Below are 23,137 nucleotides of genomic sequence, written 5' to 3' on the forward strand. Positions count from 1 at the left end.
ATATCATTGATACACTATGATATATATCAATCATTAGTAGACTAATATCAGTGATAGGTTCATGACTATTGATATTAGTGATAGGAAGTTCATGACTACTAATATCACTGATAGGAACTTAATAGGTAAAAAAACCTAAATATAAACTAAACAGAAATTATGTTATGAACACTCAAAGAAAAAGTTAAAGAAGATCACACTAGAAAACTGAGAAAATTGAATAAAAAACATAGCATACTTCAAGTAAAATCAATGAAACCTAAAAAAGAAGAAATCGAATACCTAGACATCCAATCAAAAACAGAGTAAGAAATCGAATACCTAGACATGGGAGAAAGAATCGCAGAAGAAAATGATGAAACCATACAAAATCGAACATAGAAAGAAGAAATCGTGAGCAGAAAACCTCATAATCAAGCGACTACCAATGGAAAAGATGTACTTGGAAAAAGCATATTAGCTCGACCAAAAAGAAGATGAAACCTCAGAAGAAGAAGCGGCATTGTGGAAAAACACAAAAATAAAACGAAAACGATGAAGAAGAATGGGAATAATGAAGAAGAAGGGGGACGATGAAGCCCCACTGTGGAAAAAGATAGAAAGAAAGAAAACAGATAATAAGTTGGGCGATGAGGAATTAGGGGGAAAATAGGGTTATTTTAGGAATATAAAAAAAGAGGGTAACGTGTTTAAGGTGATTTAGAAAATCATTTATATTTTCAAATAGTTTTAAAAATTGATATATATTTATTTTTTTAATAAAAAAACACCTGCTACAAATTTTCTATCTAAAATTATTGACTTTTAGTTTCCCTTTCATTTTTAAAAACTGGAATTAAATTGAAATAATTTAAAAGCTTTTATTGGTTAAATTGAATTTAGTTGGTTAGATATTCGAACTAATTATCTTGAAGATATTGAATTTTGTCTCCATTTGATTTTGAATTTTGGAGCCAACTTAAATAAGTTAAGGAGATAATTAATTTTATGTGGTCTTAAATTGATTTAAATATTTGAAACAATTTAATTTGTGTCAAATTGATGGATTTTATGCCATTTAATTTTGGTTTTTGAAGCCTAAATTAAGGTAATTTGAGAAGTTAATTGATTTATTGATTTAATAGAATCTTTGAAGATTTTGGAGATATTGTGATAAAATATTTTATTTATCTTTTTAAAATTTGATAAAAAAAATGAAATAATTGTATTTTTTTTAAATTAAAGGAGAGTGAAAAGAGGCAGAAAATCAGAGAGAAAGCAATTCCGTTTTTTAACGATAGCTTCCATAAACTTATCGATAACTGAAGTTTGAACCCTTAGATCGTGCTGAAATTCTGTCAGTTTGTTCAGGACATATAAAGTTTTATTTTGAATGGTTGGATCGTTGTTTAATCTATGGTTTATCTGTAATCACTACTAAATAAAATCTGTAAATTTGAAAATTCCCCTTCTCTCTCACTCTCGCAAACCTCCTCATGCAAGACCTTCACTACCAGCCGTTAGCCTAAAAAAAATTTTTCGTCTGATAGCAACACTTGTCATCTGTCTATGGTTGCCACCGCCGCTGGCGCCATTGTCACGGGAATTGATATCTTGGGCATGTTATTTGGTGTTTTATGGATTTTTTTTTTAAGATCTTGAATACCCATATAATTTTGGTTTTAAGTTTTGACTCACCCATATTGGTTTGATGTTGAAATTAGATTTTACAGACACTAAAGGTGCTTTTTGATAAGATTAAAATTGTTAGACGTCCATTTTTTGTATAAGGTTTGGAATCTTTGTTGAGAATTTTTGGATACCCAGTAAGTGTTGGCTTAACTTTTGTTTTAATTGTGATTTTTGGAGGTTGGATTAAAAGGTCTAAATTTGTTGTCCATCAAAGTTAAAGGTTGATTTTGGTGATATAGTTGTTGGATTGTGTTGATTTTGAAGCTTCGAAGTGGTTTTGGGATCAAACCACGTGTTGGGTAAGTTGTTTGGAGACATTCGGATTAAGTTGTGATTGGAATTATGTCCTAAATGATGGAATTAATTTTGATTTTTGGTATAGGGTTTGATTCAAGAATTTAAGGATTTTGAGGTGTTGTTCTCCAAATTTAAGATCAATTTCGTGTCAATTTGGGTAAGGAATTGGACCTTGGAACTGTAAATATTTGGCCTTAATAGATGATGTAAATTGGGTGATTGGGAATTTTGGCCTTATTTTGAAAATCCTAATTTTTAGTTTATCACTTAGGACTTGGTTCGTGACCTTTTGGACAAATAAAAGTTAAGGTTGTTTGAGGTCGTATTGACTAAAACTTGAAGTAACTATCATTCTACTTGTTCCCCTTCGAACTAGTCATCCCTACCACTTGGATTGCTTATTTAAGATTACTTGAACTCTTTATTTAAGAATACATAGATTGGTTACTTAAGATTCATGGACTGTTTCTTGATACTGCTAAGACGAATTTGACTAATTATTCTAGACTATTCAGACTGATAATTTATGACTGGTTGAACTGTATGACTTAATTGCATCGACTGACTAGATTGGACTATTTTGTCTACAACGATTATACTGTTGATTGAGGATATATATGAAAATTTACCCCTAAGATAAATGACTATAAAATATAACACAGAATTTATATGAAAACTGATGCATGCTAAGTTATAGGGTTCCTATTAGTTTCTCTTATATGGGCAGATGTACACATATGATTTGTATATGTACACATTATGACTTATTTGTGGACCTTCGGGTTCATGTCTATGATCGATTTTTGGACCTTCGGGTTACACACTATAACTTATTCATGTTCCTTCGAGTTCATGTCTATGTCTGATTTGTGGACCTTCGAGGTACACATTATGACTGATTCATGTTTCTTCGGGTTCATGTCTATGACTGATTTGTGGGCCTTTGGGTTACACACTATGACTGATTCATGTTCGTTTGGGTTTATGTCTATGACTAATTTATGTTTCTTCGGGTTCATGTCTATGATTGATTTGTGGACCTTCGGGTTACACACTAGGATTGATTCATGTTCCTACGGGTTCATGTCTATGACTGATTTTTGGACCTTTGGATTACACACTATGGCTGATTCATATTCCTTCGGCTTCATGTCTATGACTGATTTGTTGACCTTCGAGTTACACACTATGACTGATTCATGTTCCTTTGGGTTCATATCTATGACTGATTTGTAGGCCTTTGGGTTACGCACTATGAATGATTCATGTTGCTTCGGGTTCATGTCTATGACTGGTACATATTCCTTCGGTTTCATGTCTATGACTGATTGATGGACCTTCGGGTTATATATTATGACTGATGCGTGCTCCTTCGGGATCCCAATGACTGATATGATGAGTGTACACCAATGTCTGATAAACTAGCTAACAGATAACCTAGAAGGCCCAGTAGTGGGTCACTTACTGAGTATTTCATACTCACCCTTTCTTCTTTTATGTTTTTCTTTTAGGTAATGACAGGAATGGACTGGCGATAGACAGATGTGACCCATGATAGAGCTATATGGGGACATTAGAAAACGCTTCAGCACATATTTTGTTATTTATTTAGTTATTTAGATTTTTTTTTATTTGAGATCGTAAGCAGATAACATGTTTTATTGTTTTATTTTGAATTATTATTATTATTATTATTATTATTATTATTATTATTATTATTATTATTAAAGTGTTTTTTTCTTGGGATCTCAATTAAATGTGTTGTTTATTTGATTTATTTATCAAATATCATTCATGTTTTCCAATGAATTTATGACGGTCAAAATTTTGAATGAATATGTGCATTATGTCATAATGGTCCTTGTCTTAGTACTCGAAAGGTCGGGTCGTTACAATAGATGATGGAAAGCATGATTTATATTAACAATATCAATATCGCAATATCAATATCTTAATACAAATTCAAGAGTCACAAAAGAAGAGATATTTAAGATCATAATGTTGTGTCGTCGGTCACAATCTCTTGCTTCACTTTACTATAATGGAAGGTTGCTTCACTTGTGCCTAGAATAGATGATGGAACTTCAAAGAAGACTAAGCTCTCACTTAGAATTCCTTGAGAAAAGATTGAAGATGATGAATAGTATCGGGCTGGTAAGGGTTGGCCGATGACAAAAGTGGTAGAAGAACGTCCTAAGTGTGTGAAATTGAACTATTTATAGGCATCAACTCAGAATGCTTCATCTTATTTATAATTATTATCTAACACACTTGCATTTAATTTCATGTCCTACTATATCAAACTATCCGTATCACAGGTTCATTGGCTTTGTCGTGTTTGTCTCAAATCAGTTCACAACTTGCACTTTGATTGGACATGCCACTGCTCATGTGTATGTCTTTTTCTATTCTTCATGACTCTCTTCATTGCATGGTTCTTCTTTCACCACGTAGTTAAGTTGGTCTGATCCTTTTATGCATTCAACGGTTGTAGCTTGAGCTTCCTTTGCCAATTTCTACTTCTTTTACATTCAGGTGTTAGTCTTATAATATTTCAAGATAACCAGTATTGTTGTGATGAACACATAGCTTTTTTTTTTTACATGATTTCCTTCTCAAGTTAATGTATTTTCTACTGAATTTTTTATCAATCATTTTAAATAAAGAGCTACAATAACTTGTATTTATACCGATTATATTTATGTTAAAATTAAATCTCAACTATTCTAAATTTAACTATTTCCATTCCAGTTAACCATTATAAATTAACAATTACAATTCTTAGCTAAATCTAACAACTTTTTCCCTACTCCACTCCGAATATAAACACCTTTTCCCACTTAAGGAGTGAGTGCATTATTATCTCACCATACCTTTCCCACTTCTCAAAATATATATGTTATCTTGCATTATTGCACTAATTAGAATTCAATAATGGAGTTTAATCACGATAATATGTAATTAATTATAAACAAGTTTTAGAATTAAGGATTTTTTTAATCAAATCACTTTTAATAAAAATACATAAGTACTTGCAATTCTATTAATACATTTGTTAATTTATTTAGTTCAAAGAAAGTTAAAATAAAAAAAAATTAACATTATCAAGAACAATTTTTTTTATCCATTCACTAAAGTGCAAGGATTATATGTACATTTCATGACCCACAATCTCTAACCAGACTTAGCTGAGTGGAAAATTGTAATGCACCCACCTCTTATTATAAATTTAATTGGAATGGGTAAAGGAAAATTGAGATAGTAATATACCCACTTCTTATTATAAATCTAATTCAGGTGAGATGGTAATGCATCGACTTCTTATTATAAATTTAATTGGAGTGAGATGATAATGCACCGAGTTCTTATTATAAATCTAGTTGGGATGAGATAATAATGCATCCATTTTTTATTATAAATTTAGTTGGAGTGAGATAATAATGCACCCAATTTTTATTATAAATCTAGTTTGAGTAAGGTAGTAATGCACCTATTTCTTATTATAAATTTAATTATTGTGGAAAAAATCGTTAAATTTATCATAAGAAATGTAATCGTTAATTTAATTAGGATGATTAGTTATGATTTGGATTTAGTTTTTACAAACTTACCACCTTTCACTTCTTTTTTATTTTTATTTTAAAAAATTCAACTTTTTCTTAGAAATAGCGTTATAAAGAAAGCAGCTTCTTTAAAAATTACAATATTTTTTATAAATACAGGAAGCTACATAATTTTTTAAATAGTTTTAAAAACTACAATATTATGGGAAAAAAAAGATAAATAAATAAAGAAAGAAAGAAAGTTCGGTCACCCTGACCCACACCTTTTATTTTTAATTTTGTTTAATTATCTTTCTACTTCTTCATTTCTTTTTTTAAAATTTTTGTTGGACATTATAAATAAGTGACAATAACAATGAAAAATCACACAGGTTTTCATTCTAATCTCAAGGTGTATGATTTAGAAACTTAATTTTCTCTTTTCTTTGTTTCTCTTTAGATTGAGTACATTTACCAAATATCAGTATTATTAATGTTGTTTTATAACAATAATGTCTCGAGGATAATATAATATGCTCTCTCGATTATGTTTAACCAACCTAATTTTGTGGGCATTTTTATTATATTTCAGATATATTTAAAGATGGCAGACAATGTTTTTGGTAATCCAATCACAAACAGTACTCTAGAAGCCATGCCTGAATATGAAGGAAAGACAATAACACGTCAAGATAGAGCACATGTGGCACTTAATATGAAGAATGCTCAAGGTAAAGACAAAGCTGCTCAAGACTATGTAGAAAATTTGAGGATAAAATGGGGAGATGGAGTCGCCACTCTTTGTGTAGTTTACAATGCTACTGGTGATACCATAAAGTTTGTTTGCGAATATAGTTGGCATGGTCATATTGGGTCTAGTCCTTACCCATACGAGATTGCAAATGGACAATGGGGAGCATTTCTTCATGTTAAAACTGCTTACGGAATGGCAGGCTCTGCTGGCGCTGTTGTATATCGTGGTCTAAATAACTTTGATACTAGTTGTGATTGGATGGTAGCATGGTCGAATCCATATTATCGAAGTGTGTCAGATAATACGGTCAGTCAATATTTTTTCTAACTCTATCTATTCTTATAGAATTTCAATTATTAATTAAAGTGTGATCGATAGGCATAACATATCAAATAGTAAGAAATACTTAAAAAATGTTATTATTTTGTTTAAATTACCTAAATAAATAGACTTAAATTTCTAGCAAATACACATACACAGGTGTATATATATTCTTTAGTTTTGAATTAACTTCATGTGGTTCTTTAGACCTTATTTCGAATCTAGAAATCTCCTTTTTTTTTTTTTTTTTCTTTTTTAACTCGATTTATGATGTCTCCATACTCTATAAAGCATCTGTCAATAAAAAGACACATAACTAGTTTGAAGATAGTGTTTGGTAGAAAAATGTTCATGATTCATAAATTTTAGCTTGAAAATATCTTTTATAAAAAGTTAGTTAACTCGTTGTCCATGTTAGAGAAAATATATTATCCTTCAAATTAGTTTAGTGAAAATTTGAGGCTAAAAATGTAAATATTGAAGTCAAGGGATTAAATTGAAGCAAAATCTAAATTTCAATGGTAAAATTGTACCGCATTGAAACCTAAAGACTCGATTGAAATCATACTCAAAAGTTAAAGCTTAATTGTCTAACACTTTCAAGCTTAGCCCGAGACCAAAAATCGTGTTTTGTACTTGTTTGGGAGTGACACACATGCAATTTGCATTGTTTTCACCATTTGTAGCAGTAGAAATTCATGGTAAATGTACTAATTTTCTGTTAAGAAGTAATTCACTATGTTGTCTGTGTTTTCTAGGCATATACTGAGATTCGTGAAATGGGACATTATGACACCCATGATTATTGGGAATACATCTTTGACTTATTAAATGAATCCGGTCTCGTTCATGCCGACAGTTGGAACAATTGTTTATCAAACGTGTCTACAGGAAGTGATACAAATCCCATATTTGAAGGAATCTTGACTCTCCCGTAGATTTGAATCTTATGAATTTATTAAAAAGATGCTCAAAGCATTATAATCTATGTATTACTAAACCTAGAACTACCCATAAATAATGGCCCGTGGAGCCTTTAGATTGAAGATGTGTGCAGTTAAATCATGTTTTATAGCCTGTAGTTTTTACTTTCATGGAAATAAAATGTTTAAATTTAACTCTAGAACCAAATCAAATTTAGAGTATTTTTTACTTTTGATACGTTCTTAAATAAAGATCGAATATAACGAATTACAAGAAAAGAAATTGAATAATAAATTGGGTGTTAATTTTAGAATTTGAGTTTTAAATTTAATCATGTGCTAAGAAATATTGAATAAAATATATGGAAAAAAAGGTATGGTTAAAATATTATATTTTGATATCTATACTTTGCAATTTATTAGTTTAAGTACCATTATTATTTACGATAAAATTTTGGTCATATAAATTCAATAATCTAAAATTTATCTTTCAAAATTAGTGACAATGGTTAAATAATAATTAGTATCTTTATGCGAGAAAATAAAATAACTGAATGTGAACAAAGTTTATAGAGAAAATTCTAATTAATGTTAAAACGCATATTTAATTTAATAAAAAAAATATATATTAGGATAATTTAAAAAATTAATGTGATTCAATTATATAAATGTAATATATATATGACCCTTGAAACGAAAAAGGAAGGGGAAAATGCACTGTTGACCCAATTAGAAGGTCCAAACTGAAAAAATGTTCCACTTTTTAAAAATCATTGATGATTGACCTTTTGCTGACGACATGCAAAGTCCCAATTACATGCACTACCCATCTTGCTTTCGCTCTTGGCTCTTGGCCGTCTTAGTCTTGGTTCTTGTCTTTATGATTGCATGTCAGTATACGTACAATCAATTTGACAAGTTCATGTAATCATCTATCTCAACCCTCAAATCAATACTATTTTTATCCAATATACTAAGCAAATCCTGTCTTTAAACCCAAAAGATCAAAACTTTTCATTCGAGGGTGTTTCCTTCATTGACAGTGTTCTCTTCAATGGTTTTTTTTCCAAGCATGTACATAGAGAACATTATTTACGGGTGTTTGAATAGAATATGGTTCTTGAACGTTTGGTGTGTCTTAACCGTTTAATTTATTTGCAATAACTTGATACCGACATTGCTAGTAGTCTAACTGATGGGCAATAGAGAGAAAAAAGGTAAGAGCGTGAGAGACACAAAGAGCGAAAAACACTAAGTTAATGGCGAGTGAAAAAGAGAGCAACAGGGCGAAAAGAAATGATAGTGAGTGAGTAGCGAGTGAGCGAGACACCTTTTCCCTAATCCACTCCAAATAACAACACATTTTCTCACTTCAACCAAATTTAGAATAAGGAGTGAGTGCATTACTATCTCACCCCACCTCTCCCACTTCTCAAAATATGTTATCTTGCGTTACTGTACTAATTAGAATTCAATAATAGAGTTTAATCACGACAATATGTAATTAATTATGAACAAGTTTTATAATTAAGGATTGTTTTTATCAAATCACTTTTAATAAAAATACATAAGTACTTCCAATTATACAAATACAATTGTAAATTTATTTAGTTAAAAGAAAGTAAAAAAAAAAAAAAAAAAAAAAAGTCTATTTTGCATCATTATCAAGAACAACTTTGTTTATTCATTTACTAAAATCGCAAGGATTATATGTATATTTCATGTCCCACAATCTCTAACCATATTTGACCGTAGTAGGAAATTGTAATGCATCCACTTCTTATTATAAATTTAGTTGGAATGAGTAAAGGAAAAGTGAGGTAGTAATATGTCAACTTCTTATCATAAATCTAGTTCAGGTGAGATGGCAATATATCGACTTATTATTATAAATTTAGTTGGAGTGAGATGATAATGCACCGAATTCTTATTATAAATCTAGTTGGGGTGACATAGTAACGCATCGCTTCTTATTATAAATTTAATTGGAATGAGTAAAGGAAAAGTGAGATAGTAATATGCCAACTTCTTATCATAAATCTAGTTCAGGTGAGATGGTAATGCATCGACTTCTTATTATAAATTTAGTTGGAGTGAGATGATAATGCGCCGAATTCTTATTATAAATCTAGTTGGGATGACATAATAATGCATCGCTTCTTATTATAAATTTAGTTGGAGTGCGATAATAATGCACCCAATTTTTATTATAAATCTAATTGGAGTGAGGTAGTAATGCACTTATTTCTCATTATAAATTTAATTGTTGCGAAAAAAAAGTAGTTAAATTTAGCATAAGAAGTGTAATAGTTAATTTAATGAGAATGATTAGTTATGGTTTGGATTTAGTTTTTACAAACTTACGACCTTTCACTTATTTTTATTTTAAAAAATTCAACTCTTTCTATGAAATATGTGTTATAAAGAAAGCAGCTTATTTAAAAATTACAATAATATTTTATAAATACAGGAAGCTACATATTTTTTAACATAGTTTTAAAAACTACAATATTAAGGAAAAAAGAAAGATAAATAAATAAAGAAAGAAAGTAAGTTCGGTCACCCTGACCCACACCTTTTATTTTTAATTTTGTTTAATCATCTTTCTTCTTCTTCATTTCTTTTTTTTTTTAAATTTTGTTGGACTTTATAAATAAGTGACAATAACAATGAAAAATCACACAAGAGGTTTTCATTCTAATCTCAAGGTATATGATTTAGAAACTTAATTTTCTCTTTTCTTTGTCTCTCTTTAGATTGAGTACATTTACCAAATATCAGTATTATTAATGTTGTTTTATGACAATAATGTCTTGAGGATAATACAATATGCTCTCTCGATTATGTTTAACCAACCTAATTTCGTGGGCATTTTTATTATATTTCAGATATATTTAAAGATGGCAGACAGTATTTTTGGTAATCCAATCACAAACAGTACTCTAGAAGCCATGCCTGAATATGAAGGAAAGACAATAACACGTCGAGATAGAGCATATGTGGCACTTAATATGAAGAATGCTCAAGGTAAGGACAAAGCTGCTCAGGACTATGTAGAAAAATTGAGGGCAAAATGGGGAGATGGAGTCACTACTCTTTGTGTAATTTACAATGCTACTGGTGATACCATAAAGTTTGTTTGCGAACATAGTTGGCATGGTCATATTGGGTCTAGTCCTTACCCATACGAGATTGCAAATGGTCAGTGGGGTGCATTTCTTCATGTTAAAACTGCTTACGGAATGGCAGGCTCTGCTGGTGCTGTTGTATATCGTGGTCTAAATAACTACGGTACAAGTTGTGATTGGATGGTAGCATGGTCCAATCCATATTATCGAAGCATGGCAGACAATACGGTCAGTCAATATTTTTTCTAACTCTATCTATTTTTATGCAATTTCAATGATTAATTAAAGTGTGATTGATAGGCATAAGATATCAAATAATAAGAAATACTTAAAAAATGTTATTATTGTGTTTAAATTACCTAAATAAATAGACTTAAATTTCTAGCAAATACACATACATAGGTGTATATATATATATACCCTTATAATTAAGCGGAAAATTATAATTAATAATCACTCGAAGAAATAGTTTAGTAGAGCGGGCTAATTTTAGCTCTATTTGTTATATCCATCATCCTAACTATCCAATTTACTTGCTCAAATTTGCCCTTAATTTATATTAGAAAAAGTATTTCCATAATTCTTAAATTTTGGATATAATTTTTATTTGGTCCTTAGTTTCAAAATTTTACATTTCTAGTCCTCTGAAATTTGATTTGAATTAGTCCCCATATTTTAAAATGTCACATTTTTATTGTTGAACTTTGAATTTTGATTTAACTTGGTTCATAGGTTTCAAGATTTGTACTTTTAATTTTGGTTTTTTTTTTCTAAATATTCACTTTTAATCTATGTCGTTAAAGTTGTTGACTTGTTTAACAAAAACTAAAAGAATTATCGTTCAATAAGTTTTACTACAATTTTCATCACTATTAACAATAATTTTAAATTTCACTTCATAATTTTTTTTAATTAATTAAGAGATTAACATTACGATAACTTTTTAAGACTATTATCAAAAATTTCAAAGCAAAACCATTTAACAAATTCGACTAAAATAAAATAAATTTATGAAAATAAAATAACTTTAACAAAACAAATATTCAAATAATTGATTGTTCATGGTCCAAAAATAATACTAAAAAACAATAAATACTTGACGCAAATATTAAAGGTTCTATGTTTAAACATTTTAGGACTTGCACCCTAATCATAAAAAGCTAAGCGGAAACTTTTAACTTACCGAATGACATTGTCATAGACTTTTCTTATTGTGCGTTCATACGTCCTTCCCTTTACTTGAAAACATATAACATAAAAGGATGAGTTATATAAAATATCTAATAGGTGACTCCATTATCTCAATCAAGTTATATATTCACATAACATAAATGCATTCTTATTAGTGGGACATACATACTTTAAGTTATCCTATTAAAGTGAACGATTTAATCAATCATTACACACATCTAGTGACTTGAAGCCATAGCAGTGAACTCATTAGTTCATGATCATCCATTGTATTGAACCTGGAGGTTTACAGTAAGACATAGTAGTGATCCCATAGAAATATGATCATACATAGTAGTGAACCCATCAGCTTACAATCATATATAGTAATGAACCCGTTGACTTATTGGTCATACATAGTAATTAACATGTTGGCTCACAGTCATGCATAGTAGTTATGTTGTTGGAATCTGGTTCCCAATCATACATAACTAGTGTAAGGAGAGGGTAAATCATCACCTATATAACTAACATACAATATACTGCTCGAACGTATATTATCCAAGCAAATTTATTTTTCTATAAATCTTGAATCAAAACCTACGACATAAACCAAATTTAAACTCAACTTTTAGAGTCTAATTTCAATGGCTAATTTATCCTAAATGCCTCCTTGCTTGGTCCAAAACCACTTCCAACCTTCCAAATCAACATATTCCTCATTCAAATACAAAAATATATTGGTTAGAATCCAATTCAAAGCACCCATCGAATTAGAAAGAGTTCTGAAACATTGATGCTTACCAAAAACCACTCAACGTTCTTAGCTTTGCTTGATAGCGGTTTAAACCCTTTCAAATGTCTCATCTTATATCCAGAACATTATGTGTAATCAAGTACTCCATGAAAACCCCACAAAAAAACATCAAATCTTACCCACAACCAAAAATCTGACAAGTAGCAGCAGCAGACAGTGGTGATCAGCGAGCACGAATGCCGATGTGATGTGGCAGTGGCAACCGACGATAGGCGACTGCTGTTATGAGGTGGTTGTGCAGACGGATTAGAGAAGGAGAGTTGTGAGACAGAAAGGAAGAGAGATACAACAATGCTAGAATTTTCTTCCATAACTCTCTTTATAACTTAGGTTCTCCTTTAAATGTAAAGGTTCAAAAGTCCACTACATGAAATGGATCTACTATATATTTTCTCAACATAAAACCGTTGAAAATGTTGTGAACTGCATAAAACGACTAAACGATATGTTATGAGGCCAATTTATTCTAATATTTCAAAATGTCCAATGAAACATCGCTTAGCTTCGCCTCCTTTTCAATCTTGAAAACACCTTTCATAAATCACAAGTGCTACTTTAAAAAACATAGTATCTTGTAATACCCCAAAATTTTGAGGTTAAAAATGTAAATATTGAAGCCTAGAAATTAAATTGAAGCAAAATCTAAATTTCAATGGTAAAATTGTACCGTATTGAAACGTAAAAACTCGATTGAAATCAAACTCAAAACTTAAAGTTTAATTGTCTAACATTTTCAAACTTAGCCAAGGACCAAAATTTGTATTTTGTACTTCTTTGAGAGTCATACACATGCATTTTGCATTGTTTTCACCATTTGTAGTGGGAGAAATTCATGGTAAATGTAACAATTTTCTGTTAAGAAGTAATTCACTATGCTGTCTATGTTTTCTAGGTATATACTGAGATTCGTGAAATGGGACATTATGATTCGCATGATCATTGGGAATACATCTTTGACTTATTAAATGGCTCCGGTCTCGTTCATGACGACAGTTGGAACTATTGTAAATCAAACGTGTCTACAGGAAATGATACAAATCCCATATTTGAAGGAATCTTGACTCTGAGGTTGACTTGAGTCTTATGAACTTATTAAAGAGATGTTCAAAGCATTATAATCTACGTATTACTAAACCTAGAACTACCCATAAATAATGGCCCGCAAGTCTTATGAACTTATTAAAGAGATGCTCAAAGCATTATGATCTATGTATTACTAAACCTAGAACTATCCATAAATAATGGCCCATGGAGCCTTTAGCTTGAAGATGTGTGCAGTTAAATCATGTTTTATAGCCTGTAGTTTTTACTTTCATGGAAATAAAATGTTTAAATTTAACTCTAAAACCAAATCAAATTTAGAGTATGTTTGACTTGTGATACGAACTTAAATAAAGATCAAATATGACGAATTACAAGAAAAGAAATTGAATGAAAAATTGGGTGTTAATTAGAATTTGAGTTTTAAATTTGATCATATGTTAAGAAATATTGAATAAAATATTAAAAAAAGTATGGTTAAAATATTATATTTTAATCTCTATACTTTGGAATTTATTAATTTAGAATTTGTTAATTTAAGTTCCAATATTATTTACTTCAAATTTTGGTCATATAAATTCAATAATTTAAATTTTAGTCTTTCAAAGTTAAAGACAATGGTTCAATAATAATTATTATTTTTATGCGAGAAAATAAAATATTTGAATATGAACAAAGTTTATAGTGAAAATGCTAATCGATGTTAAAATGCATATTTAATTTAATTATATATATATAGGATAATTTAAGAAATTAATGTGATTCAATTATATAAATATGTGATATATATGATCCTTGAAAGGAAACACGAAGGGGAAAATGCACTGTTGACCCAATTAGAAGGCCCAAATTGAAAAAATACCCCACCTTTTAAAAACCACTAATGATTGATCTTTTGCGGACGTCATGCGAAGTCTCAATTACATGCGCTACCCATCTCGCTCTCGCACTTGGCTCTTGGTCGTCTTGCTCTTGGTTCTTGTCTCTTGCTCACTTTGTTCTTGTGTGATATTGCATGTCAGTATACGTATAACCAATTTGACAAGTTCATGTAATCACTTATTTCAACCCTCAAATCAACACTACTTTTACCCAATATATTTAAGTAAATCCTGTTTTTAAACCCAAAATACCAAAACTTTTCATTCGGGAGTGTTTCATTCATTGACAGTGTTCTCTTCAATGGTGCTTTTTCGAAAATGTACGTAGAGAACATTATTTACGGGTGTTTGAATAGAATATGATTCTTGGACGTTTTGTGTGTTTTAGCCGTTTAATTTATTTGCAATAACTTGATACCAGAATTGTTAGTAGTCTAATTGATTGGAAATAAAGAGAGAGAAAAGAGTGAGAGGTGAGAGAAACAAAGAGTGACAACCACTAAGGTAATGACGAGTGAAAAAGAGAGCAATAGGGCGAGAGGGAAAGATAGTGAGTGAGCAAGAAAGAGAGAGCGAGTGAGCAAGACAGCGAGATATAGCAAGAGAGAAAGAGAAAGAACGATTGAGCAAGACAGTGAGATATAGCGAGACAGAGAGATACAGTAGGCTTATTTTGTTATTTGAAAGTTATTGACTTGTATTCTCTTACTTGTAGGATGACAGAGAAATTTTTACTCATACGATATGGAAGTGACTAGGATGAGAACTAAAGTTCTTATATTAGAGGTAATTTGACAGGAATTATTTTGGCCACTACGTTGAAGTATGAAAAACTTAAACTTCACATATATGGGATTACAAACGTCAGTTCTACAGAGTTTGATATTATAATGAGGGTTAAATATAAGCTAGACTATGAAGCCCCTTCATAATATATAAGTAACAATGGAGATTATCGTTTTCTCCTTTTTTGGGATGATCTTTGTAGAGTTCAATTATTTGTAATGCTAATCAAAGCATGTAATTCATGAGAATATAGAGTTCAATAGTGTGAGGTAATTCTTCATCTAGTGTGGATGTGAAGTAGGTCAACTATTCTTTTATAAAAAAAATTTGAAACTGAGATTAGTTATTCTATCCATAAAAAAATGAATTTAAAGTTAAAAAATCAAGCAAATCTTTATTCACTTTTCAACGTATTGGAGAGACTTGTAAGTGGAGTCTTCATGCAATGAAACTAATAGGTTGTGATATATTTATTATCACAAAATACTTAAGTTTGCATACGTGTTCAATTGAAATTTTAAACCATGACCACAGGTAGGCAAGTTCTATAGTTGTTTGTCAAATAATGAAAGACAAGTTCACTAGTGTAGGTCGTATGTAGTGGTCACGTAATTGAGGACATAAGAAAAAATTATGGCGTAAACATAAGAAAAGAGAAAACATGGCATGCAAGGTAACAGCCTATGCTCTTACTAGGGTACTCTAGAGAACTTATATGCCATTCTCCATGCTTATAGGGAAGCATTAAAGATGGAGAATCCGGATACTAAGTTTGAGATAGAGCATGAGGAATACATGCATTTCAAGTACATGTTTATGGCATTAGGGCCTTGTATCTGAGGTTTGGTAAGTTGTCGACCTGCGATTATCATAGATGGGTCGCATTTGAAAGGCATATAAAAGGACTATGTTGGTTGGTGTTTCCATGGACGGTAATAATCAAGTATATCCACTAGTGTACATGATAATGGACAACGAGATTAATTGAGCATGGAAATGGTTAATGACAAATTTGAAGGCTGCAAATGAAGAACCACCTAATTTAGCTTTTGTGTCTGAATGCATGGTAACCATATCCAACACTGTTCGTGCAATATTTCTTACAACATTTCATGGACTATGCACATACCACATAGAGAGGAATTTGGTTACAAATTTTAAGGACAGTGCGATAGTTGGTGTGCTTTATGATGATGCAAGGGCATTTTGCATGGTGGAGTTCTAGTCACATCGTGAGGAACTTCGTAAATTTTGAAATGTTTTTGTCACGAGACATCTGGAGGATGTTGGCATAGAGAGATGGGCATATTGTAATCTAATAGAACGAAGCTACGACAACATGACATCTCGTATAGTGTTTCAATAACATAACGAAGGTAGCGAGATTATTGCCCATAACATGTTTACTTGAACATGTTAGAGGAACTATTCAGGTGTGGTTTTATGAACGTAGAAATTATTAGGCTTCCCGAACCACAACACACTCGGACTATTGTGAAAAATGATTAGCAATTGAGTTTGACAGAGGTAGGAGATACCAAGTTGAACCGATTGATTGCTATAGGGTTTATGTGCGAGATAATTGGCTGGAGAGTCTTATTAACCTTCGCGCACATGAATGCACTTGTAATAAGTTTGAATCACTTGGTATCCCATGTTCCCATGTAATAGTAGCAGTTAAAGAATGTAACATCCCTATGGACACCCTTATAAGCCGGTATTATGGCATTGAATCCCTCATGACTGCTTATGCAGAGCTGGTCTTTCCACTTGTTAACTTAACTGAATAGAAGAAACCACTAAACTATGTGGAGAATAAAATCACCGAAGAGAGTTTCACAAGTTTCATGGCGTAGAGTACGAAAATACTATCTATTGGAGAACGTCTTGCGCACGCTAAATGTGGTAAGTGTAGGGAGAGAGTGCATAATAGACTAACATGTAACCAACCGATCACGACAAAAGGACCCAATCTGTTAAATGATACACGATTTTAATTATTTTACTGTAATTGTATGTAGTTGAAATTTTGTTGACAAATGGTTGTACATAGTGTAAACTCTAGATTTTGAATTCCTTAATGTCTATGCTTGACAATTTACAATGTTACTTATTGTTTTAAAAGCATGTTGAGTAAGGTAGGTTTATTTGTTAAGTTGTTTCAATAAAAGGAGTATGTGAATATGCAATTAAAAGGAAGTTTTCTAGGCGATAAAGGAAAAGAGATGAAACTTGGTTAACTAATGGGAAGAGTGGAGTGATTAAGTAAAAATTAAATGTGGTTGGGAGAAAAGTATTTAATATTTGTTTATATATAAGTTAAAAGGGATTAATTATTTATGTATTAACAAAAGGGGAGTAATTAAGCCTAATTGAGTGGGGTAATCAATGTAAAGTAGTTGCTGGCAAAATTTTTAAGGAGAAGAAAAAGGTGCTGCCAGTGCATATAATGTAGCAGATTGTGAAGGTCGGTGTATAGAAATTAATCGTGCAATTTTCAAATTTCTTTCATAAACTCATTGGAAATTGAGTGGAGAAGACGGACCAGGGTTGCTGGAGTGAATCTCAACCGGAAAGATGGTGAAAAATGGAAAACACTTAAGGTTGGTCTAAATTCATTCAGGTTCGAGCAAGTTGTGGTGTTTTTGCTACTTCGAGCTGTAGAAAAGGAATTAGAAGCTAAAATTTTGGGGTTAGAATGAAAAGAGGGTTATTAACAGTTTTCATGAAGGATGGTTATGCAAATTATGGATGGAAATTGACGAATTTGTAGGTAAACTGAGGCTATATGGGAACTCAGTTGAAGTAGAGTAAGGGTAGTTTTGGGACCGAGACTATACGGGAATTCAATTGAAGCAGAGTAAGGGTGTTTTTGGGAGCTGATTTTGAAGTATTCAAGGAACATTAAAGCTAAATCCTCAGGTTAGTAAATTAATAGGTTGTTTATGATTTTAATGTAAGAAATTGGAAGGAATTTGGTTTAGAAATTAATGAATTAAAGGCTGAAAGCTGTAAGTGCTACTGTCACATACAATTGTATACCGTGGAGAATTTGAAGAATTTATCTCAAACCAGTTAATCAATCAGGATATTTGCTTCACAAATGTTGAAGAGAATCGAGTAAGGAATAATTTTGAGGGTAGCTTAAGGAGAACGAATTTGGGAAGGCTATCAATTTTGAGGAAAACAGTGGGTTGTGCAAAATTTCGCAGAAATAGGATAGTCAGGATTCAATCAAAATTTCGAGCTATCCAAGTTAATTCGTGAACTTTAACTTATTAGGTAATTTAATTTAGAGGTAGTTATTGAGTTTTGTTGAAGAAATTTGAGTGATTTTGGGGCTAGATTGGGTGAAATAGAAGCTCAAGAGCTTGAAAGTAGCTGCCAAAAAACAGAGCAACTTGTAGAAAATTAGTGGTCTGAAGGAAGAAGATGATGTCTATCATCTTTTGCCCATCATCAGAATCCTATTTCTGAGATTTAAGGTCGTGTAAATAACTGGAGGTATTTGTTTAAGACTATCTTTGAACTAAAGGAGGCTATAACTCGAAAAAGGGATTTTATAATAAATTTGGAAGATTTAAGGTTGTTTTGAATGGGTGACCATAGGTAACATGACCTCAATTCTGAGTGAGTTGTGAACTCCTGCCATTGAGGGCGGTCCTTTGATTTGCATGGGTGCGAGTGACCAGAGCGCCAACTCAAACCTACCATTTTGGGGATTCGTCTGATTTAGGAGCTGGGAACTCAGCTTCACAATATGGAGTTCACTTCTTCCCCAAAGTAGGGGTAAGTAGATAGATTGCTCTGTTAAGGGCTAATCCCGGGGCTTGAATGATGTGGCGCCACGTACCTTCTCATGGCCCAAGAGGTGTTCACACATAGCAGGACTATGTTGTATTGTTTATTAGAGGGATCAGTGGTACTTAAGGAGGGAGATGTAAATATAGGGGCAAAACGGTAAATTGGCCTACTGTAATTACGAGCATCTGTGAAGGGTCATCGTACTGATGATTGGTTATATCCAATGGACATAGAAATATATCTATGGCAAGAAGAGTTCAACTGTCGGTCTTTAGTGGAATACTTGACAGTTAACGAATGGTGGATATCGTGACTAAAGAGTTTAGTCAGCTATTCACGTACCGTTGGAGCTTCGAGCCATAGGTCCATAAGGTCCCCTTGGTAGCTTGGATACAAGTTGAGAGTCAACTTTTGGATTAGTTTGAAATGTTCAAATTGACAAGAGAGAGTTTGATTATATATGATATAATTGAATGAGTTAATTAAATATGATATAATTAACTTTATGTATGAGATACATTAATTTGGAGGAAATTGGATTTAAATATGATTTATATCTTGTAGAGGAAAATATTATAATTAATATATGATATTAATTTATATGTTATGAATATGATAATATCACATTCATTGGATGGTTATAAAGGAAATGGGACGGCGTCTCTTCTGTTCTAAATAATGGATGAGTGCATTATAAATAGCTGACGGTGTGTTGAGCATGAGGCATGGACATTGTGTTAAAGAGAATGTCATCGTTTAGAAAATCAGTGCCTATACGATAGTGACTGCACGATCGCTTACATATACGATATTGCTAAGTGATCGCTTACTGGTTACACCTTCGCGCGCTATTAACTAAACGATCATTTACCTTTTCCTAAACGATGATTTAGCTCCCGATATTTACTAAACGATCATATAGACAATCACTTACTTTTTTCTACGCGGTCGTTTGGATGATTGCTCACCCTTTTCCTACACGATCGTTTATACAATCGCTTACCTTTTCCTACACGATCGTTTAGACGACCGCTTACTTTTTCCTATACAATCATATACTTCACTTAAATGATCAAGCATCTTGTCTATGCGATAGACGATCTCATCTCCCACTTGCTTAATAGTTGTGTACGGTCTCTCTTCCTTCTTCCCTCAACCAAATCCGAACGAAGCCCACACTTTGGATTCTCACTCCAAGAATACTGAGGGCTCTGAGTGGTGGTGTCTTCTTCATTTTCTTCTATCCAAGTAGTGATTGTTCGAGGTAGACGGTTGGGTTTTAGACTCGCTGTGAAGAAGAAATTTTCATCTGATATGATCTCCTAATCTCTTTAGCATTATGAATGCATATTAGTATGTTTTTAATGTATATGTGGTAATTCTGTCACAATGAATTGGAAAGATCCACTTCCGCTCGTAGGTACTCTTGAATAAGAGTTCCTTCAAGTCCGACAGCTGAACACTTCTTACCACAAATATATTTCTGTGTCCATCGGATATAACCAATTATGAGTACGATAACCCTTCATAGATGCTCATAAGTACAGCTGGACCAAATTACCGTTTTACCCCTGTAGTTACACCTCACTTCTTAAGTACCACCGATCCCTCTAATGAACAATACAACATAGTCCAACGTGTGAACACCTCTCGGGCCAAGAGAAGGTGTGTGGCGTCACATCGTTCAAGCCCTAGAATCAGCCCTTAAGGGAGCTATCTATCTACTTGCCCCTACTTCAGGGAAGGAGTGAATTCCATCTTGTGTAACTGAGTTCCCAACTCCCAAATTAGATGAATCCTCAAAGTGGTAGGTTTAAGTCGGCGGTCTGGCTACTCGCACCATGCAAATCAAAGGACCGGCCTCAAAGGTAGGAGTTTCCAACTCATTCAGGATTGAGGTCATGTTACCTATGGTCATCCTAGTGAAGTGAAGTCTCTGTCCTAAATGGTGTTATATAACAAGACGTTAACACTTCGTAGTCGGGTCTTATACAAACTCTTTATATAGGACGCCCCCGCTCGCATGTCCCCTACACGAATGATCAGGATAGTCCATCTATGACAAATCATAACACTTGTAACTATTCCACAAAGCGGGCCGCATCTGTAGCATTACCAGGATAAGGTTTTCCTCCTATATTCATATACTACAGACCATTTTGGTTATCCCTTAAGACATGATCCACTTGTATATTACCACATACATGCCTAAATTACATAAAGACAACAAGGGATTTTAGTTTATTGGTTTATGGTAAAGCAAATAAAACATTTAACTGAGCAAAATCAAGAAGTGAAGTAAAATATCATATATTATACATCACAAGCATTCGTACAAACTGTTTACAAACTACAGGACACGAGACTTTAGGGCATCAACCCCAACACTCTCATTTTTCCTGGCCTGTCTCTTCCTCATGCAAAGCTCCTTCAGAATTTGGCATATTTAGGAATTTGCTTGACTGCATCGAGAAGAGGAATATTTATCTCTACCATTCTAAACATCTTCAAATGCTCATTGTCCTTGTCTACAGCTAGTTCCTTTGGCTTTGCAAGCCTGGAAGGAAAAGGTGTTTTAGGCACATACGCATCCAAAGGAGGATAAGGATGAGAAGATACTCCCTGTTTGTTTTGTGGCGGTAAGACGATTGGATCTAAAGAAGAAATTCTTGGACTCTCCAATTCTGGCTCTATCACTGACTCAACAGGCGGCTCCAACTTCTTACCACTCCTCAATGTGATTGCACTAATATTTTCTCTAAGAATTGACTCGAGCTGGGACGGAAGTTTGCCAGACTGTCTTTCCAATCTGCTCATAGAGGTGGCTAGCTATGAGACTTGGGTCCCCAAAGCTTCAATGGCTTTCTTTGTATCCTATTGAAAATTCTGTGTATCCTGTTGAAATTTAAAAAAGTTGTTAGCAAGACTTTTAACAATGTCTTCTAAGGATATACCTGAACCAGACGAAGCTCTATGATGAGGCTAACTCTACTTATTTTGCCATCCCCATTTGAAATTTGGGTAGTCTCTCCACCCAGGATTGTAAATCTGATTGAATGGGTCCCGCCTCCTATTTTTCCCATTATAATTGTAGCCTCCAATGGCATTTACCTCAGGAATTGTTCCTTGCAGAGCACTTAGGCAAACGTCAAGTGAATAGCCAATCCCATAACATACTTGGCAAACAGAAGTGGGCTGCCCAATCTCCACTTTTGCTAACTACTTAATAACAGAAACTAAGTCAAATATTTCTTTTTTAAGTTCACTTACCTCATTGGCGGATTTAACACTAACTCCAACTCTAGTTCCAAATTGTTGAGGATTTGTAGCCATGGTAGCTATTGAGTTCATGTGCTCAGTCAGGGTTTTATTGACTAAGGCTCATCCTGAAGCTGCATCTATACTGCTTTTGTCGGTTTGCATCAGTTCCTCGTAGAAGTATTGGATCAAGAATTGGTCTGAGATCTGATGATAGAGGAACTTGGCACAGGTCTTTTTGAATCGTTCCCAATACTCATGAAGGATATCCCCATCGAACTGCATGATGTTATAAATTTTCTTTCTGACACTAGCAGCTCGGGATGCCGGAAAGAAGTTATCCAAGAACTACCTCTACAATTCTTCCGAAGACGTGATGCTTCCTGGTGGAAGAATGTAGAGCAACTCCTTGGCATCTCCCTTCAATGAAAAGAGGAATTCTCTTGTGTTAATTTGCTCCTAGGTCACCCCATCATGTCTCATTCCATTGCATACCACATAAAATTCCTTGAAGTGTTTGTGTGGATCCTTGCCCTGTAGAACAGAAAATGCAGGAAATAAGTTAATTAAGCCAGATTTAAGCTCAAATTACCTATTGTCTCAGGATAAGCAATGCACAAGGGCTTCTGAGTGAAGTCAGGTGTTGCAAGCTCCTTGAGGGTCTTTTCTCGTTCAGCCATCACTAGAAAATCTTCAAGAATGCCTTCTTCTCCTGATGTGTCTTCAACACGAATCTCTTTTCAA

General features: G+C 32.8%; 2 protein-coding genes across 2 annotated transcripts; both read left to right on the forward strand.

The window, feature by feature from the left end:
* The first annotated feature begins 5,902 nt into the window (after positions 1-5,902).
* LOC120072055 (23 kDa jasmonate-induced protein-like) lies at positions 5,903-7,708 on the forward strand. The gene is made up of 3 exons (XM_039024475.2): positions 5,903-5,922; positions 6,103-6,570; positions 7,344-7,708. Exons 2-3 carry the CDS (start codon positions 6,115-6,117, stop codon positions 7,521-7,523), a joined length of 636 nt encoding a protein of 211 aa, XP_038880403.1. The 5' UTR covers positions 5,903-5,922; positions 6,103-6,114; the 3' UTR covers positions 7,524-7,708.
* Positions 7,709-10,400: 2,692 nt separating this feature from the next.
* LOC120070730 (23 kDa jasmonate-induced protein-like) lies at positions 10,401-13,970 on the forward strand. The gene is made up of 2 exons (XM_039022600.2): positions 10,401-10,864; positions 13,516-13,970. Exons 1-2 carry the CDS (start codon positions 10,409-10,411, stop codon positions 13,699-13,701), a joined length of 642 nt encoding a protein of 213 aa, XP_038878528.1. The 5' UTR covers positions 10,401-10,408; the 3' UTR covers positions 13,702-13,970.
* The last annotated feature ends 9,167 nt before the right edge of the window (positions 13,971-23,137 follow it).

This window comes from Benincasa hispida, chromosome 2 (assembly GCF_027475165.1).
Source record: "Benincasa hispida cultivar pf3 chromosome 2, pf3_genome.v1.1, whole genome shotgun sequence".
NCBI lineage: Eukaryota > Viridiplantae > Streptophyta > Magnoliopsida > Cucurbitales > Cucurbitaceae > Benincasa > Benincasa hispida.

Excerpts from the sequence above, each read along its gene's own strand:
- LOC120070730 (XM_039022600.2), top strand. The coding sequence starts at position 10,409 with ATGGCAGACAGTATTTTTGGTAATCCAATCACAAACAGTACTCTAGAA. Across the intron at positions 10,865-13,515 it reads GAAGCATGGCAGACAATACG|GTATATACTGAGATTCGTGA; the intron begins GTCAGTCAATAT and ends TATGTTTTCTAG.
- LOC120072055 (XM_039024475.2), top strand. The coding sequence starts at position 6,115 with ATGGCAGACAATGTTTTTGGTAATCCAATCACAAACAGTACTCTAGAA. Across the intron at positions 6,571-7,343 it reads GAAGTGTGTCAGATAATACG|GCATATACTGAGATTCGTGA; the intron begins GTCAGTCAATAT and ends TGTGTTTTCTAG.